This window comes from Magnolia sinica, chromosome 13 (assembly GCF_029962835.1).
Source record: "Magnolia sinica isolate HGM2019 chromosome 13, MsV1, whole genome shotgun sequence".
NCBI lineage: Eukaryota > Viridiplantae > Streptophyta > Magnoliopsida > Magnoliales > Magnoliaceae > Magnolia > Magnolia sinica.
In genome coordinates, this window is record NC_080585.1 from 40,653,666 (window position 1) to 40,677,118 (window position 23,453).

The 23,453-nt window shown below is 42.2% G+C and overlaps 1 protein-coding gene across 1 annotated transcript; it reads right to left on the bottom strand.

Moving 5' to 3' along the window:
• Nucleotides 1-1,638: 1,638 nt before the first annotated feature.
• LOC131224245 (sister chromatid cohesion 1 protein 1) lies at nucleotides 1,639-21,593 on the bottom strand. Its single transcript, XM_058219781.1, has 18 exons — nucleotides 21,541-21,593; nucleotides 21,378-21,446; nucleotides 21,187-21,245; nucleotides 21,060-21,104; nucleotides 20,933-20,952; nucleotides 20,774-20,850; nucleotides 20,354-20,483; nucleotides 17,684-17,759; nucleotides 8,131-8,219; nucleotides 7,658-7,801; nucleotides 7,364-7,532; nucleotides 6,798-6,880; nucleotides 6,549-6,693; nucleotides 6,377-6,461; nucleotides 5,572-5,714; nucleotides 5,023-5,107; nucleotides 3,953-4,065; nucleotides 1,639-1,887 (listed from the first exon to the last, which is right to left on the bottom strand). Exons 1-18 carry the CDS (start codon nucleotides 21,591-21,593, stop codon nucleotides 1,805-1,807), a joined length of 1,668 nt encoding a protein of 555 aa, XP_058075764.1. The 3' UTR covers nucleotides 1,639-1,804.
• Between the last annotated feature and the right edge of the window lie 1,860 nt (nucleotides 21,594-23,453).

Sequence of the window (23,453 nt, forward strand, 5' to 3'; positions counted from 1 at the left end):
ACGGTGTCAAGGTCCAGTGTGTTCTGGTGCTGGATTTTAGGCCGTGACAATCATCTTAATCTATTGTTTATTAAGTGTTTTAATAGCTGACCAACACTAATGTTTTTATCCATTAGGTCTTTTGTTTTTAATGCTAAAGTCTTCTCATTAGACTTGATGGGCATTTATTTGGTAGATCTTTTAGCGGTCCGTCTCTTGAGCTTACATGGGATTTTGGGCCAAGGATAAACACCCCAATTAGTGGAAGGATTTAATCAATTTAGGCACATGGATTTCCAGCTTCTAATGATGTTGGAAACACTAAAGTCTATAGAGGCGAGATTCACCATATGATGGTACTCAATCCTGAACGGCTACTACAAATAGATCCTATCTCCAAATAAGATAGCTAAGAAAGCCAAGGACACTCCTAGACATCTGTGAGAGAGAGAGAGAGAGAGAGAGAGAGAGCTTTTTCCCTTCTTTCTCCACCACATATGGTCCATTGATTGGATGACCGTTCCTCTCCTCTCACATCCATAGCTTTATTTGAAAGAAAACTTTGAAAGCCTTCTTTGGCTGGGGATTCATCGAAAGATGCCTTCTACTTTCACTTTGAAGGCCCATACTCTATCAGTTCTTTATCATGATATTCGTGCGTAGAGGGTTGGAAAACTTTTTTAGGCGACACCAAAGACATCTTCCATTCTTGAAACATGACCCACCAAAGAACATTCCCAGTACTCGATATCGGGTCAGTCTAATCATGGATTGGACCACAATTCTAATGACCCTATAAGCAAGCCAACCTAATTTTTGGGCCAGAGCATGTTCGTGGTGCGTTCCAGTTGATTAATGGATACGATCTTGCACATGTGCATTAATATCCTATGCATTTATTCTATTCCATTTCATGTTCAAGTATCAACTGTAGGGAAGGGTTTGATAGAGCCTTTGTACAATATAAACTGTTTTTTTCACTTATGTAATCCAAACCATTGGTATGTTAATGCCCACTGATGGAGCACATTCCTAACATCACAGACTGAAAGATCTTAGCCATTAGGCAACCCATGTATCGTGTATGTAGACTGCTGATTTCATTCCTCTGGGTGTCCATTTCTTTGTGTATGTTTAGCCCACTTGATCAACAGGTAGATTAAGAAAATTAAAGTGGGAAATAGAGATTTTAATTTTCAGACCAGGCCAAGTAGTGTCAGGCTAGGCCAGGGCCCACTATACTTTTTCGGGCTTGGGCTCAGGCCTAATGTGCTAGGGCCATGCTAGGATTTGTTCGGGCTCCAGCGGGCCTTGGTGCATGAGGGTCAGAGCCGCCCAAGTCAAGCCGGCTTGGCCTAAACTCAGCCCGTTGTCTCTCACTTAGTAGATGAGCTGGTAGAGACAGTATAATGTGTATGGGTGATCCACTTTCAATCCCTAATAGTGTTATCTTTAAAAAATAAAAATAAATCAAAAACTGTCCTCCTAAAACACAATAAGTAGGATCACCCCAAATGATTAGAAAGCATAAATGTCTAAATAACCAAAACACCAAGGCACTAAAAAATAAAAAATAAGGGGAAAAAAAAAAGAAGCCGAGAAAGGGGTGGTAATAACCTCCTCTTTGTTTTACTATCTTTTTCTTTCCCTAACAAATCTAACACGTGTGGCTGTCTTCATAATCATGGGAGGATGATGATGTAGTAGAAATGAATACAAGAGGTGAAAACTAATGAAAAACACACGTGTGAACCAATCTCAGAGTAAACAAATAAGAAGAGCCAAGTGAAGTTGAGGGCTCTTCTTTCACCTCTACCTTTCATTATCACATCTTGGGTCCTCTAGAAATGGAGATGTCTCCATATGCCACTGTCTGTTCAACTCTCAGAAAATCAGATGAAGCCAGAACTGCAAAACCATACATGCCATTTCAGTTGTAGCTAATGGATTGGAAATCAGCTTCAGCATTACTGCATCAATCACTATCGAAACCAGCCTATATATCGGTACGTTTCAGATCAATACATTGTCCATGGACAAAAACCAGGTTCATTTTAGCGGTCCATATCATTATCTGCATTATTGATTGGACCCCAATCTGACCTCACGGCATTCCAACGTGTGCTCCAAATTGATATTTAAAAAATAATAATAATTTGAAAATATATCTTGGATTCCCGTCCAACCTCTTTGGAAGTGGGAGAGAGTTGACACATGCACTTAGGGCTGGCAATAATTGGTTCCGATCGAATCAGTATCAGCCCAAGCCCAAACCATTTACTGAATGGACTAAGAATTCCAGTCTGAATTCTATCTGCGACCAATTACCCTGTGGCACAACCAGACCCACTTAGTACTCATCAAGCCCAAACCCAACCTGATGCAGCCAATTTAATTCTAATCAAGTCAGGTTTCGACAAATGGACCTGACCACACTCAGGTTTAAGAATGAAATATGGGGCTAAAGGTATGCCCAACGGGGCCCACTTAGGTAGATGTATCTGTACTCATCTGCTGATTTGTTCCGGGTGCTTGGTCAGGCCAGGTTGAGTCATCTAATCCACGTCATTGATAAGCTATATGTGGAGGTTGGGTTGGCTAAGGTTTTAAACTGAGCCCAACCCATCTACTTAAAGTGGGTCAGGTTTCTAACCTGGACCAGACCCGTTACCCATTTAGCTTTGCCCAAACCTGCCTCAGATGCGGGCATGCCAAGCGATTTGACTGATGGGCCAACCCAATCCATTGCCACCCCTTCATGCAATGTGCACAAAATCATTTCACATGGTTTTAAATTTTGAACCGGAGGCTGAGCTGATGAAGTAGATGGTTCGGTCTAAAGGCTCCAAGGTGGTGTAGTCAGCGGTCCAAACCGGTTCGACTATGAAATCATCACGACATGTTAGCTTCCAGACTAGACCAATGAGATCGCTGGTTCATACCGGTTTGAGTGGTGGTTCATATTTGTATTGGTTCAGAATTGTTTGAACCGCTTTTAATGCTTTATTAGCAAAACCAGACTCATAAAGTGGCCATTTCTCTTCCCACCCATATGGATTGCCTAATCCAATCCAATGTTTCAACCAGTGGCCCACATAGGAAGAGATCCTGTGTGGAGCCCACCAATCAAGCGATCGACATTCCTCAGTCACAACAATCCAGTGAAAAATCGAACTCGTTCAGTTCTCTTATACGGGAATTCTATGTAAGTGATGTCTTCCTCGGTACTCGGATGTACAATGATACATAGGTTTGCAAAGCCCAAAACCTCGCATAAGGTAGCCCACATACATGCCTCTACATATACCAATGTTGGAAATAGGCGACGGGATAGAAAAACCTGACCCAAGTTTTTTTTTTTTTTTTTTAACCGTCTATTTTCTCTGCTGTAGACCACCTCAGGTGTGAACTTGGCTGAAATTTTTTATCTAGCGTATCTTAGAAGTGGGACCCACCCGTTAGAAGGCTTCGATCTACTCCCGCCCATGTGTCGGGACGTGATGGCGTGTAGATGGTCAGCCATGTTCACGCGTGTGGACTTGGCAGAATTTTTTAAATTCACTACTCATCAAGTGCACCCACAACACTCACATAAGTGGCACAACTACCAGGTGATCCTGACCATTCATCTGCTGAGCCCCAGAGTGGACACCGTGTGACCCAAGTTGCTCACTGATGGTTGATCTCAACCATTCAACCAATCGCTGCAAATGGACGGTAAGAAGGAAATCACCAAAAGACTACTTTCAGCTAGAAAAGGCCCACTAAGAAAAATAGGACCATCTGATGCATCTAATTTTTAGATCTTCATCCATCCACAGTAGATCTCACTACTTGAACGGTCTTGATCACAATTACGTTGCGCCACTTTGTCTGATTTTCGTGGGAGTGTTGTTGTGCAGAGTCATTAGCCCATAATTAACTAACAGAGAAAACAGAGAGGATGGAGAAAGGGAAACACTGGCTCTTATACCACATGTCTGGTAGAAGAGTTGGGCTGCTTTCCTTCGGTTCATTCCAGATGCCAGCTGATCGAGCGACTCCACTTGAGGAGCGCCGGGGGTGTCAAAGTGCAACTTTAGGTGCCTGCACATAACCCATAATTAACAAAATGTCTTTGGGCCGCATCCATATAAGAAGCATATTTTCATCAGGCTTGTGTTGTAGATGCGTTAGATTATGATCATAGATTGTTGAATCGAGTCAGATGCCACTCATCTGAGCTGAATCGGACTCAAATGAGTCCGATCTGGTTTGGTACAAACCCACCGATCTTATTCAGAATAGAACTTCGACTCAGCCAATTCATGATTCCACTCATGACTGAAGGCGTGAGTGTAAGTCACGAGTCTGAAAGTCATGATTATAATTAACATGATTCATCTCTATCTACTTTGTGATTGGAGTACTTTTTTGGAATAGTTGTTAATGAATATGACAAACCATGATAACCCTCCAGCGGAAACCACGGGCGCCGGCCCCCATACATTAAAATACTCCCTAATCCCGATTACACCCATATTTATAACCTTTAGTAGAATCACAATTGGAATCGAAAACAAATCTCATAGATATGCAACTCTGCGTAATCCTGCGTTTGATGGGATTTTAATGGTATCGAACAACCTTTGATGGCATTGAACAGCCTTCGATGGGATCGAACTAATGTCAAAATGTTCCAGCGACTAACATGAAAAATTCAAATTTTTATGATGGCATTGAGCATGACTTCAATGTCATCGAACAACATTCGATGACATCGAACTTCTTTTGATGGCATTGAACGGGACACCCGAAGTATCTAGTAACCAACATGAGAAATTCCGGATTTTTGCGACGGCATCGCGCATGACTTGGATGGCATCGAAGTCTGATTGATAGCATCGAAATGTCATCAACAGACATGTTGATATACATATTTAAGATATCAATTAACAGATAGAAGTGCAGATTTTCAATTCATATATTAATAACAACTGCAATGGAAGAAGTACAGCCCAAACAAACAGACGAGCGGCAATGAAGCAGAAAAAGAGTACCCACGTTTTGATGGAGCGAGTGATTTCATTCATTGATGGTTCGGACATTGGATTTGCGGTCTGAGTTGGCGCAGTTTCTTCCAACAGCTCTGCAATGATAAACCAACAAGCTTAAGGATAAGTTGGCATGATATATGTCTGCTAATTCCACGTTCCACCGTGTATGCCGAGCTGGCATGTGGTGTAACATTGAAATGTTCATCTGGTGGGCCACCCATAGCAGATATCGTGGCCCACGAACCAGAGCAGTTCACTCATCGGGTGGGTTAGCATACTAAACAAATGAACGGTAAAAAGCCCATCCCATGTCTTTTACCCACCCATTATTGCGAATGCCATGGCCCAGCGATTCTTCGCCCATGGCACAAAAATGGTGGGACCCACTTGATGGAATGGCTTGGATACGCATGCATTGTGGAATTAGCAAACCTCCAGCATGGTATGACACTACAAAATACTACCACCACTGCTCTAGGACAAACTGCCGTTATATCAGTAGTACAAGTATCAGTGATTGCAGTAGCAGCTGATTAATGCGGTTGGGTTAACATACCCAAATCAGGAGTAAGACCATTCTCCGACAGCCTTTTGAGCTTGGGATCTCTTCCCTTCTGCCTCCACGGGATCTCCTCGTCGACCGGATCAAGGCCGCCCAAACTATGTCCGGATGACGACGAATGCTGCCGCTTTTTTGATCTGTTCACCAACCATTGCTTCCATTGCTCAGAACCAATCGATTGAACGTGATTACATTACCTAACTCATCTATCATCTCACAACTAAACTAGTTTGATGAGCGACATTGCTTCATGTGATTGAACCACTACCCATATTGGATTTTTCATAAAAGACCAGATCTTTGATTCCTTTTCCCCACACAAACTTGTCAAATATCTAACTATTATTTCTTAGGCATCGCAACTTCTGGTTTGTGTGTGATGAAGTCCAGCAGAGGATTACAATTCTGTAGGAAATATAGAAACGCTTGGCCTTAATACTGCGCTTCTTGTTCAGACCATTCATCTGGTGGGCCCTTTCATGGGTATTGGCTGAACTGGATGGAGAAATTGAAATAGGAAATTTGTAATGCTTTGTATGCAACAGCAGAAAATCCACTGATATGATGACTAGCACTGTCTGATGGATGTGATTTTTGGTCTGTCGCCCATCCGTGGTGGGGGCATCAAATGAATGATGTAAATTGAGGAAGGATAAAGCCCCACCTCTATAGAATGCATGGGTCGATGGAAAAGGCAATGACTCAATTGTATAATTCTAGCTCATAATTCAAAATTTCAAATCAAAGCTCAACTTCCTGTGGCTGTGTTTGAGTTTTTTTCGCCCAAAATTCTACTAACCTTCCTGAATGCAGTTGGACCTCCGCATCCATTTGCAGGAAACTATGTCCAGATCCAGAGCTGGGTATGGATCGGACAGCATATTCTGTAATTCCAGGGGACGCGATTTGTTAGCCAATATAGAGAAGTTGAAGAGATGTATATTGCAGTGAGGAATAAGGGAAGAACATACCAGAACTCCCCGGTGTCGCAAACTGGTTCACTTTCAGTGCTTCCTCGAGTGCTTCTTGTTCGATATTGCCAAGGTTGTTCCTAAGCTTCTCTATGGAGGGTTGAAACTGCTGAAACCCGGTTCCACTTTGGAAATCTTCCATTGGCTTCAAATTCAAATATCTCACATTAGATGAAAATCCCTGTGCTATCTATGATAGACTCAACAGATTTGAGCTGGAATCACTTTCAATTCATAAAAATGGCTTACAAATTCAGGTGGGTCTTGAGGATGTGCTCTCTTTGGTGGTGACGGCCATGATGGTTTTGGAGGTTGTGGTGGCGACATTCTTCCTGCAGATTACAATCAATAAATTCATCATGTACAACATTTTATTTCTATGATCATTAGGATTTTAAGCCTTGATAACATGAATGCGGCTACTGTTTTAAGGGCCTCATGGATCACATGTGCAAACAACGCATATGTATGTATCCAACGACTCATCATGTGGCTGCACTATGTAGAAGCCTTGCCAAAACATCAGAATATTCCACATATCTGATGGAACACATGTATTGAAAATAAATTGATGGTCTAAAAATATACCAATGGTCCGCACTCAACATCAATATGTGGCCCACCTGATGCACAGGATGGCCTGATTTTGGGGGGCCGTGCATCTTCATTTTGGACTCTTAATTGATGAGCCGCTTGGATTCCACACGCGTATCAAGTTGGCACATATGAGCAATGAGTCCCTCAAAATGGGAGTAGCAGAGATCTTGTTTGAATTTCTCATAGAATTCTGAAAACATGTGAGAGAGAATGCTGACTTGAAGGTGAATCATGGGCAGTCTGTGGCCTGGTAGATTTCCTCCATAACTCCAAAAGAGGCTTGGGATAATATATTTCACCAGTAACATTTGCCAAACTAGAAATTAAGGCCACGGGTGGCAGCTCCATAAGGTCACTGGTCTTCATAGACAGTAATGGATTTAGTCGCTGCCAAATAGTGATTTCAGAGCATCACGATAAAGTTGGCAGGCATAGTGAAGCTTGGGTAAGATGGTTTATACATACAGTGGGAAATCAATAGAGAAATAGATAATTTCTTTTTTTTTAAATACCTTCTTCCGTCTTCCTCTTCTTGAGACGATGTCTGAAGCATCATGAAGCCAAGACTGGTAGATATTACCGGGAATGATGGTTAGCTCATCATCCATAATAATGTGGACAGTTCTTGGCCTTGTCTTCCGTTTTGTGGGCCGTCGCTGTTGTACATCATAGTCGGCTAATTAATGTTCAATGGACGCTAGTTAAGCAGGAAGCATGATGCTTCTTGATTAATTGAAAAAAATTAAAAACTTAGTCATTACAGTGCTGTTGTGATTATTCTACCTCTTCAGCTATTTATTTATTATTATTATTATTATTATTATTTTACACACGCACACACACCCCACCACACTCAAGCTGTAGTGGGATTTCACCACCTATGGATACTCGAACCCTTGACCGGGTGTTGAAACTCCTGAGAGTCCACCACCGGAGCAAGAGTAAGGATCCAAAAAGTAAGTACTATGTTGAGAGTGGGTTCTACCTTTTCAGCTATGTTTCTGAATCCATCTGGCTGCTGGTGATCTTGTGGTTCCTGCCGTGGGTCTTTGATTTCGTCGGAGAGGGGAACATCTGAAGTTCATAGAACTAACTCAATGGGATGCAAGAAACAGTCAAGTTGTAAAATCATCTTTTACTTTTTGATGATTTATGCAAGGAATTTGTAACTTGAAGCTCTTAGTGTTATATTTTACATAGTTATGAGATGCTCTAATTTGTTGGATAGCAACAAAATGTATCTTTCCATAGTAACCTGAGTTTCCCACCGCCCCATTTCTAGAGTAAATATTTATCATCAAAGGGCCAATTTGAATTTCTTACATTGGTCAGTCCTGTATAGGCCAATCTAGCATTTGTTTTAATTTCCGTGTTTAGGGTCTCCAAGGATTAGGATTGATGATTACAGCTACCACACCCAATCCCAAAAAAAGGGATATTGACAAGCGTTGGAGTTGTGCCAATGATAACTAACGTGAATATTATTCATAAATTATATGGATGGTATCTAGATATAATAACCATCTTGATGAATCAATCATAATAACCATGAGTCCTGGATGGACATGATCATGCAATAGTTAATATATGAGAATATTGAAAAAATATATAAACATGTGTTAAAAAAGAGGAATTCCTTGGGTCATCCTCAGGTACTTGAGAGTGGACACAACCATCATTGACCAAGGGAGAAGTGAGCTATGGATCTCAATACCATGTAGTATCGTGACCTAGCACGTTGTAGGATAAACCTTTAGTTTTTTACTTTATTTATTATTTGTAGGGGGCTAATGATGAGTCAACATGAAAAATCTACACCATTATATATGACGTTGAGTTGGTGTGCCTTTGACTTAATCTAGATAGGAGTGTGAGTGTGTCATGGATATAAACTCCTAGTTTGGTCTTGGTGGGCACTTGCATTGGTGGATCGAGGTAAAGTCCCTAGATAAGGAAATATATCATGCCTAGACTATATCAGTTTAAAGATGTAGAAGCTTCAATTAATCCTTAAACTTAAAGATGTGTGAGGAATCAAGGCCTTGATTATATGTGCTTTGAGTCATTTTACGAGGTCATCAAATAGCCAATAAAAGTGAGTATGGCTAAGCACATCCATCAAAGTTCATTGAGACCCATGTAGACTAATAAGGGATCCATTGATTTTATAGGAACTTACTTTTTTTCTTAAATATTGAAAGTCGGATGTTCATCAAGTAGTTTTTCATTGGGCATGGCACTTAAAAGTAGTAAAAGGTTTTATAAATGTTTCAACTGTTAAACTTTTGTTTTAACAGTTGAAATTGTGTTGTCACACTTGATGATGATCCAGTGGTTTAGATTTAATATAGTTCACACTTGACCGCATGGATATTTGGGACGATGATGGATGGTCATGAAAGTGGAAGAATAGAATCAATTTAACTAAATAGGATAAGGTAAGATCATAGCATTCGAATGTAGTAGTGGATATGGAAGATTATAAGGTGATGAAGTACCATAATCCTATCCTAGATAGAGAGGGGCCCTAGACAGAGAAAGAGAGAGCCCTCCATGTGCGTACATGCAAAGAGTGAAGAGAGAGAGAGAGAGAGAGAGATACCTTCCTCATGCACGGCACATTCCATATATATGGGGTTCACTTGTGTAGACAGCTCTATTGTTTCCTTTTACCTTACTTTAAGGGCTAACATATGTCCCCATTCTCTCATCATATTAGATAGATTGGGGAGAGACCTTTTAGTTGAAGGAACGGGATTGATAACACAATGGTTAATCAGCTGTGTTGATAAATTAAATCTTAGCTATAGGACTTTTTGTTTTCTGAAAGTATCTAAATAAGAATTCATTGGGTTATAAAAACCACAATTGAGTTTTGAATTGATTCGTTTTTTTATTAATTTTTCACGGTGTTTCTAAATTCCCAACAACAGCACCCCTCCCCTCACAAGGTCGCTGTGTCCAATATAGACCAATTCCATCCCTCCTAGCACAACCCCAAATGACACCCCATTTGTCTCTGGTAACCTTCTGGCCTCCATTCAACCACCTTCCATGGACACCATTTTTGTCATTCCCTTCGCTTGCAGATCGCTCCGGTCACTACATGACCTACTCTCAGTCAGGTTTCTCCTCATTGAGAAGCCCTCCCTCGTTTCGGTCACTTCGTTTCCTTCACTTGCCAAACAGCCCTTCATTTTTTTGCTTCACTCAAAACTCTTAGGACTGTTCGTAACATTTTCACATTTTATTATTCATCTTGCTTCTAACTTACGCATTCTTCTTTCCCATAAATCTGTCGACTAAGCAACCACCTTAAAAATTCCAGGATTTGCTACTCCCGGCCAAATGTTCAACCAAAGTAAAGCTTGGGCACTCCCCGACCTGTCCCGAGATTCACAACTCCCATAAGACTGGAGAATCCCACCATCCGAACAGCTCCAGGGTTTCCACCTCCTTTTATGGATACAAACACACGACAAGGGGAATGAGGATACGAATGCATTTCTCAAATCGTCAGAAACAAATATGGAAACCGGTATCCTATCTGATTTCTTGATGCCATGAGAAAATCTGAGTTCAGAAATAAAGAACTTCATATGATAGGATAAAATCATGTCGTGCTAGTACCGGTCAAGTTTCCTACTACCCGTATACTTATTGCATAGTGTCGATGCTAGCCTCCTATGCATACATGCATACATATCATACATTCATATGAAGTCTAACCTTGCTGCGGTTCCTCCCGACGGGGAGAGGGTATTAGAGTAGTAGGGACTTGTGGGTATTCTTCTGGAGTGATGTTGAATTGGCCTTCTTCCTCGCCTCCAATATCAAACCTACAAAAGGTCCACTTATTTAAAATAGAAGGGAGAGTCTCCCAGCCACATAAATTGAAGGCAAACAGTAAGTGCAGTTCACATAAAAGGCTATACAATTGTGTACTTGGTAGACACAAAACTCATTGTTGAACCAAAATAGAACCCGTAGCATGTGTTGATGAGATCCAGACCATTTATAAGTTAGGCACTTCCATGGATCATTCACACAAAATCAAATTGACCAGAAGATCCTAAGCATCTGATCAGCGGACTTCTTTTCGTTGACACATTACTTTTCTTTGAACCCAATGCAGACCACGGATCAGATGTTTAAGATCATAGAACAGTCTGACAATTTAACTAACAAGAGTCCATAATATGGCCCACCTGATGAATGATCAAGATTGTCCTTCTCTCCCACATGCATGGTTTTTGTATCAAGAACATGGAAAACTAGCCCAGTAGATACGGAAATAAAACAAGTAAATTAAACTATGGTTCAAAATTTACATGTACTCTTATGATACTTACTATTAGAAGCAGACTGTATATAAAACATTGAAATAGAAATGGAAAATATACATCTGTTTTCTGAATAATCACCTTTTATTCATTGAACATTTTTTAAATCAAAACTAAAATACTATCCATTGGGAACTAGTGGTCCTGAAGAATGCTTTACCCCACTTGCGTTTTTGTCTGAGCCATGCATGGTTCAAAACTCACGAAACTTGGCCAAGTCAACTCGACTCAGCAAGAATTCGAGCTAAGTGATCCATAGGCAACTCGACTCTGAGAGTGACTAGGCCGAGTCACAGAGAACCTCATCAAGCTGAGTCACACGCCTTGCCAGAGCTCTTTTTAAAAGTTAAAACCAATATACACACACACGTATGGGATGAATTCGATCTCATGACCTCTTCAAAAATATCAAGAGCAACTCATCTTAGTTTATAATACTAAGGTCCAGGCTAGGAGCCCTACGGAATATCATCAGCATCTGAGGGTACAAGACGTGATTGGTCCTCTCGCCCCCCTGTCCATTGCTTTTATTCCCCCTCTCCTTCCTCCCCACATCCTTCAGCACATCCGAAGGGAGGGTATTCAACCCAGCAAGGTGAGGACAGCTTCATCTGGACCAAAGAGTCGTCTGAGAAGTTCACGGTCAAATTTGCCTGAAAGGAAGTGCACACGCCAGGCTGCCAAAGATGTTGGGCTAAATGGGTGTGGCATGCCAGCTTGCCCCCCAAAATCATGATTTGAGTGGAAAATTCTCAATCGGGTTGTCCCAGTGGATAACAATGTCAAGAAAAGAGGAACGATCCTTGCGTCCTGCTGCTCTTGTTGCACGCTAGAGGGCAATCACAACGAGGAGACGCAGGACCACCTCTTTGCTCGAGCTGAGCTTGCAAACAGTGTCTAGTCCTACTTCTCCTCCATTCTCTCCGTCTCCTTCCTGGCTGGTCAATCAGTAGTAGGTCGAGCCGTGCAAATGGTGGAACCTAGCCAGCGCAAGTTCTGGTATTGGGCTCCTCCGAGGGCTAGCCCTGACGGTCATCATCTGGGAAATCTGGTCCTCCAGAAATGGTAAGAGATTCGAAGAGACTCATATCAGAGTGGGCCAAACGATTGAGAGGACTCCAAGATGGCTCTTCATAATCTCGGCCTCCTCCCCCATGCCTCCTCCTAGGGACTCCCTCACCGTTGAAGCATTTAGAGACCTAGGCATCCCCCTTCCCCATTCCACCTCTTCGCCTCTATTGATAATCAAATGTAGAAGGCCAGAGGAGGGTTACGTACAAGTTAACGTCGACAAATCCTCTTGGGGGAACCCGGGTCTATCTGGTGGCAGGGAAATTTTCCGCGACCACAAAGTTGATCTCATCTTCGCTTTCTCTAGAGGCTATAGCGTCCTATCAAACTTTCAGACTGAGGCTAAGGCGGTGGTTGATGAACTGAACCTATGTGTGGCCCAAGGCCTGATTAAACAGGATTGTAGTGGAAAGTGACTCAAAAGCAGTTGTGGACCTTCTTTCCAAGTCCACTATCTCCCCATGGAATGTTTTCTATTGGATGAAGAGGATAGACTACATCTAGGGAATTATCTCGATTGCTTTCATCCACACTCTCAGGGAGGCGAATGGAGTGGCTGATGGATTGGCTCGACTGGGCAGTGATGAGCAATGAGACCGGGACTTTTCCCAGGCTGCCGACCTCCCCCTCCTGCCTCGCGGAGAGCTCCTCGACCGATCGAGGCTTGGCTCAGATAGAGACTCCTAGTCATATCTCCCTCTGCACTCAGCTTAGAATCAGCTCATATGTCCCCTCCTCTCCTTTTTGTAACGGAGGAACATACTTTATTTGTAACTCCTCTGCAAAGTTGCCCAATAGATGAATATACAAATCCATTTTACCAAAAAAAAAAAACTATCACGTTGAATTGGGATGAGTCTTCAAGTCAACCCAACCGGAATGCTCATCGAGTCAAGCCGAGTTTTTGGGTTTTTTAACTATGATTGGGGTCGGCATTCTGTACATGTGAGACCATCTTTCGGTTGACCAAGCATTCATGTGGTGGGCCACAACTGAAAGATCGATAGATCAAAAATCTGCTCCATCAAGAAATCCCGCCATCTGATCGGTGTAACTTTTCTCACTCCCTGTGGGCCTCTGAAAATGTCAATTTTTTAGTAATCTATTTGTAGTCCGAATTATCAAATGGCTAAGATTGTCCAATGGGTATATTTTGCAGCATTAATCATCTATAGTGTAGCCCACCACATAAACAGCCTGGTTCATTGAAATACAAGGAAGGCCAAAAGAAGAAGAAGAAAAAAAAACCAATAATTCAAGTAGAACGTTGTATATTGTCTTAAAGATACTCTCTCACCTCTCAAAGCGATTAAATGGATCTGTCTCTACCATGCACGAACCGTAGTCGTCGAGTAGGGTGATATTAGCAGGATCAGCTGTGAGAGAGAGAGAGAGAGAGAGAGAGAGAGAGAGAGTTAACAGAAACTTGAAATGATTCCTGCATGAAATTGCAGAGAGAGAGTTAATAACAGAAGCTTGAAATGATTCCTGCATGAAATTGCATACATATTTGGATGTGAACCATCTCTTTATTGGTACTTATGCCTAGCGGTCCACCTAAATAATGGGCCATCTCTTTATTGTATCATAGCCTAGAGGTTGCACCTATCTTATGATCGTAACCATTCAATTGATAGCTTGCTTATGGACGGTGTGCAGAAGTTTTAGGCCATAATCCATGAACATGTCCACATATCCAATGGTTACGATCATCCTTTAGGTGCAACCATCCAAGCGGTGCAAATCAAATTGACTGTTATGTTGGGAGGATATGGCACTGATCAGTAATCAAAATGAAGTAGTTATACCACAAGTTGTTCTAAAGGGGAATTATTTGATACTCTGGTAGAGAGTGATGGTTGTTATAAGCACTGATAACTTGCATATGTTGCACGTTTATTCAAATTAAATCGTCCAATTTGCAGTGCCCAGTATAGGTAATCCATCAGGCCAAAATCATATCAGATGAACAATCCTAGGCTATGATCTCGAGACTTTTCTTCAATTAGGACGGTTGGACATTTTACATTTTGACCTTTCAATATATATTTATAATGCATCTAAATTGAGGGGCCAAAATTTGGACGATTAATGTCGAGTTACTTAAATGCAATACTATTTATAATCCATCAGGCCAAAATCATATCAGATGAACAATCCTGGTGTTTTGCTAAGCCCACACGCTTTTACAAGTCAGCTAACGCACAGGCCTCCACACATGCATGACAGTGATGTCACAAAGGTGATATATCTGAGCCATCCATCATGTAGACGTCACTGTTTAGAATCTACCACGGAAAGATAAAGATGGTCTGATCCCACCATGACGTTAGAAATAAGCGGACGGGTTAGTAAACTTCCACCTTTTTTGTACCACCGTACATTTATGTAGCAAATTGTGGACCCCATGAATAGTGGATTGACCTAGATCTTAGGATGGATAATCTAGATAGTGGTACTCTTGTGATGGATGGCTTGGATATTGTGCCTGTACGCAATGTAGTAGCATGTGTGCATGCATTAGTTGATTTATGAACGCATGTATGCTTAGCAAAGCTCCGTAAATAACATGTAGGATGTAGAGGTGGGCATCTAGTTGAGTCGTACCAGATTGTGTCCAACTCGACTCCATCCGATTTTCTCAAAAACCTAACCCGAACTCGATTTGATCCAAGACCAAGTCCAGCAAGGCTGACTAGATCCGATCTGATCTCTTGCTGGCATATGTGCATGCATTAGTTGATTTATGAAGGCATGTATGCTTAGCAAAGCTCCGTAAATAACACGTAGGATGTAGAGGTGGGCATCTAGTCTAGTCGTACCAGATTGGGTCCAACTCGACTCCATCCAATTTTCTCAAAAACTTAACCCGAACTCGATTTGATCCAAGACCAAGTCCAGCAAAGCTGACTAGATCTGATCTGATCTCTTGCTGTCATATGTGTTTGCATTAGTTGATTTATGAAGGCATGTATGCTTAGCAAAGCTCCCTAAATAACATGTAGGATGTAGAGGTGGGCATCTAGTCTAGTCGTACCAGATTGGGTCCAACTCGACTCCATCCGATTTTCTCAAAAACCTGACCCGAACTCGATTTGATCCAAGACCAAGTCTAGCAAGGTTGACCCGAACCGAGTCCGATTGATCAGGGAATCCGAGTCGGATCGTGTTGGGTACAATTCGGATCGAGTCCTCCTCTCTCTGCTACTTTCTGAAATAATTTCATTTCCAGCAAACAAGTTTTACATACACATCAGTGGAAGATTATCTATTTCAGAAAAATGGTAAGAAATCTATGCTTAGTAAGGAAGATTCTAAAAAATGACCTTCGTACCAAGAAATTAGTTACTGATAAACTGCAAATCCTAAAGTGCCCAGTGCATCTTAGTGTGGCCCATGGTCATGAGATCCATATAGTTGACTTTACCAACTGAGGATGCCTCAAAAACCTCCAATTGGAAGATCTAAACCATCCAATATTTGGACATTTTTGCAAACCATTTTTGTTCATCCGCCAACCTAAGTGCTAGAATCTTGAGTCTAGGAAATCTTTGTGGCATCCCCATCCACAGCGACACTCATCAGATCAGGTAGAGAAGAGGGTGCAGTGCCACTTGATCGAGTAGAGGAGGGGTAGGGACGGGTTAGGGTTTTTGTTCGGGTAGAGAAGAGGGAGGTTAGTAAAAAATAAATAAATAAATAAATAAATAAAAAGAGTAAAAATACTCTTTATAGGACCCGACCGGATTGGATCCTAGATCGGATCGGTTCGGATTGGTCATTAACTCAAACTCGACTTGTTGCGGTCGGATCTGAGTGGGCCTAATTGATCCAACCCGATCCTGGCCTTCGGTTCAGGTCGGATCCTGCCCAGCTCTAGTAGGATATAATAACAGGTTTAGAGGCTATTTGTTTTTCAAGTTACACTATAAATACATTGTAAATTAGTTATTACTACTTTCACGGGTAATTATAGCTCGTGCTGCTAATATGAGATGGACAACTTCCATACTTGGTCACATAACAAAAGCAGGAGAAGGTTTTGGGCCCAAAAACTGTGGGGCCACCGTGATGTATATGTCATATCCTTGCGCATGCGGTCCATACATTTTGCCAATTCATTTTAGTATATAAGCCCAAAAATGAAGCAGATCTAAAGCTCAAGTGAATCACACCATAATCAAGAGGGAAATGGACGCCACTGAAGTTTTGAATCATGCTAAAATTTGTGTTTAACCTTTATCCATGTCAGCTGTCAGCATGACCTTATGAACTAGCTGGATGACAAATAAACAATTGAGGTCTATTTGGACCACTGTTTCTTGTGGTGTGGTCTACTTGAATTTTAAATCCGCCTCATTTTTTTTTATTCATACCCTAAAATAAGTTGGCAGAACGGATGAAAGGCATGGATATGCCATATTCATCACAGTGGGCCCATGGTTTTTATCAATATAGAAATGCTTGGACTTTCTTGTTTTAGGAAGGATGACACATAATTTTTCAGATAGCAATTCCTCCCCCATCAAATAATGGTAGGAAATAATGATAAATCATTTGCAAGTATTTATAGTATAATTGAAAAAGCCAAATAATTTGAGAAAAGAGTAACAAAAAAGTTTTGCACACCAGTATTTCTAGATGGGTAGGCAGTCAAATTATCAATCTAGACCATCAATTAGATTTGAACCACTTCTTTTAAGGGCCATTGTTAAAACTCACTTTTCCATCAGATTAATGGCATATATAGAATAGAGAATACAGATCAAAGAAGGTCCACTATCAATATGAATAGCCCAATTCATAGAATCCATTCTAGACATTAAGGAACCATTTTGATTAAACGACCATAACCGTCCACTCTATGACTTAGCAAACAGACCGTTATAAGAAAGAGATGCCGGTAATTGGAAAGTTAGAATCCTCTAATCACCATGAGTTTTTTATGTTCCCCCATGAACAGTGGGGCCAAACTCAATGGGCGGTCAGGATATAAATGAACTAGGCTGTCCACTTATCATGTGGCCCTAGAGTGCACCACTAAGATAACAATATATACCACATGAGCTTTTTCCAAATAAATTACTAAGATAAGATCAGCGACGTGGAGGTTTTAAAATGTACCTTGGTGGTGATCTTGGGTGAGGTTGTCTTCATCAGGATTAATATTGATGTAGGTTTCACTCACATAGTCGAGTCCCTGCATGAAAATGACTTATCTCAATAAGAGCACAGTTCCAGTGCGCACAGGGAGCATCAGCAAGGGTAGACTGTCAGCAAGGGTCCTCACTCTTGCTCCAGGAGTTTCAACACCTGGTCAAGGGTTCGAGTACCATGGGTGGTGAAATCCCACTAAGGCGTGAGTATGTGGAGTGTGTGTTAAAAAAAAAGGTGGAAATTCGCAAGCAGAGAAATACTAGAAACAGAAACTGAGAAGGAGAGGGAATTATCACGTTCGTTCGAACCTATGGTAATGGTTTGGAGCCCACCCTTGATGTGTATGAAGAATCCAAACCGTTAATTGGTAAACCTCCTTATGTTTACTGTACAACCAAAGAATTATCCTGATTCAAAGATTAAGTGGGACACACCACAAGGAGCAATAGACTATCACAACTAAAACCTACATATTCACTTGGTGTGGCCTAGCTGAGTTTAGGAATAGCCTAATTTTTAGTGTCCCTTCATCCTAGTTGGGTTCAGCCGATGAATGGATTAGATGACATAAACACAAAACTGTGGAGCCCACATTCCATTTGAAAGTGTCTATGGTAGATACACCAAATTTCTCCTTCGCCTTTCATGTGGCCATCTTAATTATGGATTAAGCTGGATTTAGAGATATTGGCCTCATATATAGGTTCATCTAATGGACAGGTTGGATGGAAATCACACGTCACGGTGGACCCCACACAGCTTGAAGGTATGGTAGTCTATTCGAAGATCCCCCACTACCAAGACAACCATGCTTTGCTGATGAAATTATAAATACTTATCATTTCTCGTAGTCATGACGAAACGCTTACTGTACCGTCCACGGCTCCACCGAGAGTTGCGCACGTTCTAGAACAGCTCCTAACCATGCAGTCATTGGTATTTTCATGCTGTCATTGTATTTTAGGCCGTTAGATGTGGGACAATGCCTACCCATTGGTCGTTTTCCCTGTAATTGGTCCACCTGCGGGCTACCATTTGGAGGATCAGGATTGTATAATCAATGAAGTCTCCAAGCAACGGATATTGTTAATTAAAAGAGATGGACAGGATACCTTGCCTTATGAAGTCATGAAAAGGTACCAGCCTCCACGTCACTGTGCCGCGCACGCGTACATGCGATTACATCGAAACTGATCGTTTGATAGGTGAATAATGATGCGCCATAGAAAAATCTCATGCCATTGTCTCCGTTTGTTCAATATGCAGTTGAGCGTGCGCACTGAGTATACAGCACATGAAAAAGCCCTTCCATTACGTGTATTAGATCATGTGGTTCATCAGGTGGGCCTCAAGAGTTATTTCTTGTTCTGTCCCAGAGTCAGGCCCGTCCGTGTGTGACTGCCAAGGAGGGGACGGGACAATGTCTGGGAAATGGCATCTACAGAGTGGGGTCCAACTTACGAGCATTTCGGACCTCTCACACGTAGAAATGGGCCACATGGCACGTGGGCCCGCGACTACACCTTCGAGCTCCTGTACGCGAGTCCTATTCGCATGTCCCGTCAGAGCATAAAAGCTCCCTGGTCTTCGCGTTCAATAATCACCGGACGCACCTCGTCTAATGCCAACGTTGCCCCTACTTTTGAGTTAGGAAATAGAGGCAAAACAGTAGCAGAGGCGGATTTCCACAAGGGTGTTTTCGTCATTTTTGTTTAAAATCCTCTGTCAGTTCAGAGATCCGTACGATTTCGAGACGAGACAGCCCTCGAAATCGGAAGGCACCACGTGGCAGAGCACTGATAACGGTCGCACGAATCATGGGACCACTGCAGCTCGAGATTTCCCTTGCCTCCTTTGCGAAAGCAGGTCTAGTTTACAAGATATTTACCACAACACCACTGTCTTCGTAAAAAGCAGGGCAGCTCCACCATCCTTTTCGAAAAGGCGGACGCGAGTTTCCTACTACACAAACCCTGTGGGGCCCACCGAGATATCCGAGTAAAATTCACTCCGTTCATCAGTTTACGGTGAGAGCCTAAGAATTAGGCAGATCGAAGACCCAAGTGGGCCGCACCACAGGAAAGATAGGGGACTGAACGCCCACCATTGAAACCTTATTAGGGGCCGAAGAATTTTTGTCTCAGGCTTCCCTTCATCCTGGTCGGATCACATTTTGAACGGGTCGGATGGCATATCAATATCAAGGTGAGCCCCAAGGAAGTTTCAATGGTGAACGTTTCCATTGCCACTGTTTATAGTGGTGTGGCCCACTTTGATCTTGGATCTACCTCATTTTTGCGGCACTTGTCCTAACATAAGCTCACAAAACAGATGGACGGAATGGATTTCTCACGGACATCACGGTGGGCCCCACAGATCTTCGTCTTGCAGTAACTCCCCTTGTTGGAGGAAACTAACGTCTACGTTTATAGATGGCCTCGGTCAGTTTCTAGACCATTCCGCTCTTCACGTAGAGCATGTGACTGGGATTATTGACCGTGGTCCATCCACAGGTAGGACCCACCAAATGCACGATATGGACACACAGTCGACGTGCCATGTGTGATCGATGATCACACAACCGGCAAAAGGAAGGTTACGAGCGTGAGTGGCACCATCGTAAATAGTTGAATATACCATGGGGAAATAGCTGGCGTTCGGGATTCTGGTAGTTTCGGCAGTTGTGCTGGAGTAGTGGAGGGCTTGCTCGTGGTCACCAGCTTCCATCTCTCCGCCGTTATCATCCTTCAGCGTAACAGCTTCGTACCTGCATGAACCCCAATGTATTTTTCAGCTTCGTAAATCCCGTATAATCACGAAACTGCCACTGTTGGCTTTTACCATAACTACCACTGTTTACTCTGAAACAACTCGTAGAATCGACTTTTAATTGGTGTCTTCCTACAATACATCCAGTGGCATTTTCGTCCTTCCATAAAAAATAGTAGAGTGATTTAAGTTACAGAGACGAAAATGGTCAGGTCTACAATTTCTAATAGTCCCGCGGAGTATTTACGAAACCAACAATCAAAAGAGAAGGGGTTTGCGTTTACTTACTTGGCTTGGGTTTTCCCTTTGGGAAGAACAGTGGGATCGGCCCTGGCCTTCACCTTCCACGCCTCGTTTATCTCTACCTGCAAAAACACTCGAAATTGCGGAAAAACCAAACTCTCTCCATTTCTTCAATGTCATCAGATGCAGAAACTAGAAAATTACCAGCAGTCGATGAACGTCATCTGACAATAACACAACAAGCAAAAACCACCCGTCATTAGAATTCCAGAGAGAGACAGAGAGAGAGCATATACACAGAGAAAGCGTGTATAGTGGAGAGCATATATACCGTATAAGAGCTTCACCTTCCTCTCGTATACGATCACCACGCCGCCTGTAAAACGCCGCAGAAGATCATATCGTGGATTGTTTTTGGAAGAAGAACGATCATATAGACGCGTTTGTGATGATCTTACCCATGAGAATGCCGGAGAGTCTGAGAGCCATCGGGACACTCGGATTAAGTATTTCTTCACTGAAAAAGAAGAGAAACGGAAAGAGAATGAGATCTAGCTGAACAGCTGGGATCGGGGGATCGGATGGAGAGAGAGAGAGAGAGAGAGAGAGAGAGAGAGAGAGAGAGAGAGAGAGAGAGAGAGAGAGAGACCAGATCTTGATGATGTTGAGCTTGTCGAGCTTCCTCCGGTTGATCTTGGCATGCATTGTAGCTGCCATCCTACAGAAATCCGTTTTCAGGTGAGATTTTACTAAACGGATTTGGAATAGAACGGAGCGGAACGGATAACAGAAAGGGAAGAAGGGAGTCTGACCAGATCTGACCGAGAGGAGCTTTTCTTGCGAGGAGTTGATGCGAGTAGAACATCTTCTTCTTCTTCTATCTCTGCAATTTCAGAGTGAGAGATTACAGAGGCGGAAAGAGAGAAAACGAAGACTCTGTAGCAAACAGGGGAATGCGTGTAATAAAACAGGGTAGAGAATTTAAATGAGATGATCCATCGCGAGGAACAATCGAAAGGGTGAAACGCGGAAAATGTGCCAATTTGTATACGTGCGTGGAATCAGAGCCCTTTTTTAATTTAGGTTTGACGCAAAAATACTATGCTCCAAAATTCAGAATGGCCTAACTATCAGATGAACCACATATGAAAATTGAATATAAGCCGTTGGAAATTTTCTGACCGCTTACTTTGCTCTCACAGGTGTCGCTCACGTGATAATTTGGTTAGGGCATGTTCACGGTACAATACCTAATGAATGGCCCTGATATCTTACACGTTTTCCATCAGATGGAACCAAACTGAGCATGTGGGCCATACGAGTGAAGATTGAACGGCCACTGTTGAAACCTTAGTTGGGTCACATAAGCTTTGAATCAGGGCTATATTTGTGCGTTCCCTTCATCCCAGTGGGACTCACCTTATGAAGGGGTTGGATGGCATCTAAACATCACGGCGAACTCCAGGATGGTTTCAACGGTGGATGTCTCCATCTCCACTGTTTCCTATGGTATGGCCCACTTCAGTTTTGGATCTTCCTCAGGCTCATGTCTTAAAATAGGCTGACGTAACGGATGGACGGAGTGGATATAAAACAAACATCATGGTGGGCCCCACATAGCTTTGCGTTGCAGGGGAGCTTGTAACCCGTCAGAGATGATAGGATGAGCTGATACAACCGTAAGCCATCTCACTTCAGTACGCGTGGGAAGGTGATATGTCAATCAAGACCGTCCATGTAGTGGACCCTACTACGGATGAAAACTGATTCAAGACACAGAGATCTGGTGATTCGGTCCATCTAAAAGGTGGCCTTCAAGGCGCCGTTAGTGAGTACCTGAAAATGAAGAAAACTGATGGAAAAGATCGCCGATAAGTGTTATTTTCGAACGTAGGCCATCCATGATGAGGTGTTCTTTTTTTTTTCAAATATATATATATATATATATATATATATATACACACACACACACCATACACTCACGCCGTAGTGGAATTTCACCACCTATGGGTACTCGAACCCTCAACCAGGTGTTGAAACTCCTCAGAGTCTACCACCTGAGTAAGAGTAAGGACCCCATCCATGATGAGTTTAAGTAGATGGACGGTCTTGATTGATGCATCTTCCTGCGATGTAGTCTGGAGAGGTGGCCCTACCATATTCCAGTTCTCCGGCCTCTACGTTTTACATCCTTTAACAAATTGGCACCTGATCCTCAGAGAGAGTTTCTAAGCACAAGTACCAACTCGGCACCCGTGGTGGGCCATGCCTGATCACGACAGTGAGCCGCTTGTGAGGTGGCCACTCATGTATGTTGCATGTGGACTGTTAATCGGGTTTCTGTAAGTGTACATTTTTCCTATGGATGTTTCACCACCTGATGAGTAGAGCAGCTACGGATATTCACGGAGGCCCACCTAAGAAAACTCAATGTCACACTTGTCACTAAAAGTTTTGTAATTTTTTTAGTGACAAAATCTATTATTACTAAAAGTTTAAGATTTACCTTTTAACAACGACGATAATAATTCATCAGTAAAAGTTATTTTGGCAATGAAAAAATTCTTAGCTAAAAAATTTCCCACTGCCACCGCTTAAAATATTTTGTTGGTAAAAGCTTTTTGCGTTGATCTTTTAGCGACAAAAACTCTTGTCGCTAAAATATTTTATATATGAAAATTTGGCTTTTAACAACAAATATTTTCTTCGGTAAAGGTGGAATTTC

Coding starts and splice junctions, on each gene's coding strand:
- LOC131224245 (XM_058219781.1), bottom strand. CDS start 21,593: ATGTTCTACTCGCATCAACTCCTCGCAAGAAAAGCTCCTCTCGGTCAG. Junction 21,447..21,540: donor GCTCCTCTCGGTCAGATCTG/GTCAGACTCCCT, acceptor GGATTTCTGTAG/GATGGCAGCTACAATGCATG. Junction 5,715..6,376: donor GTCCAACTGCATTCAGGAAG/GTTAGTAGAATT, acceptor GTTGGTGAACAG/ATCAAAAAAGCGGCAGCATT.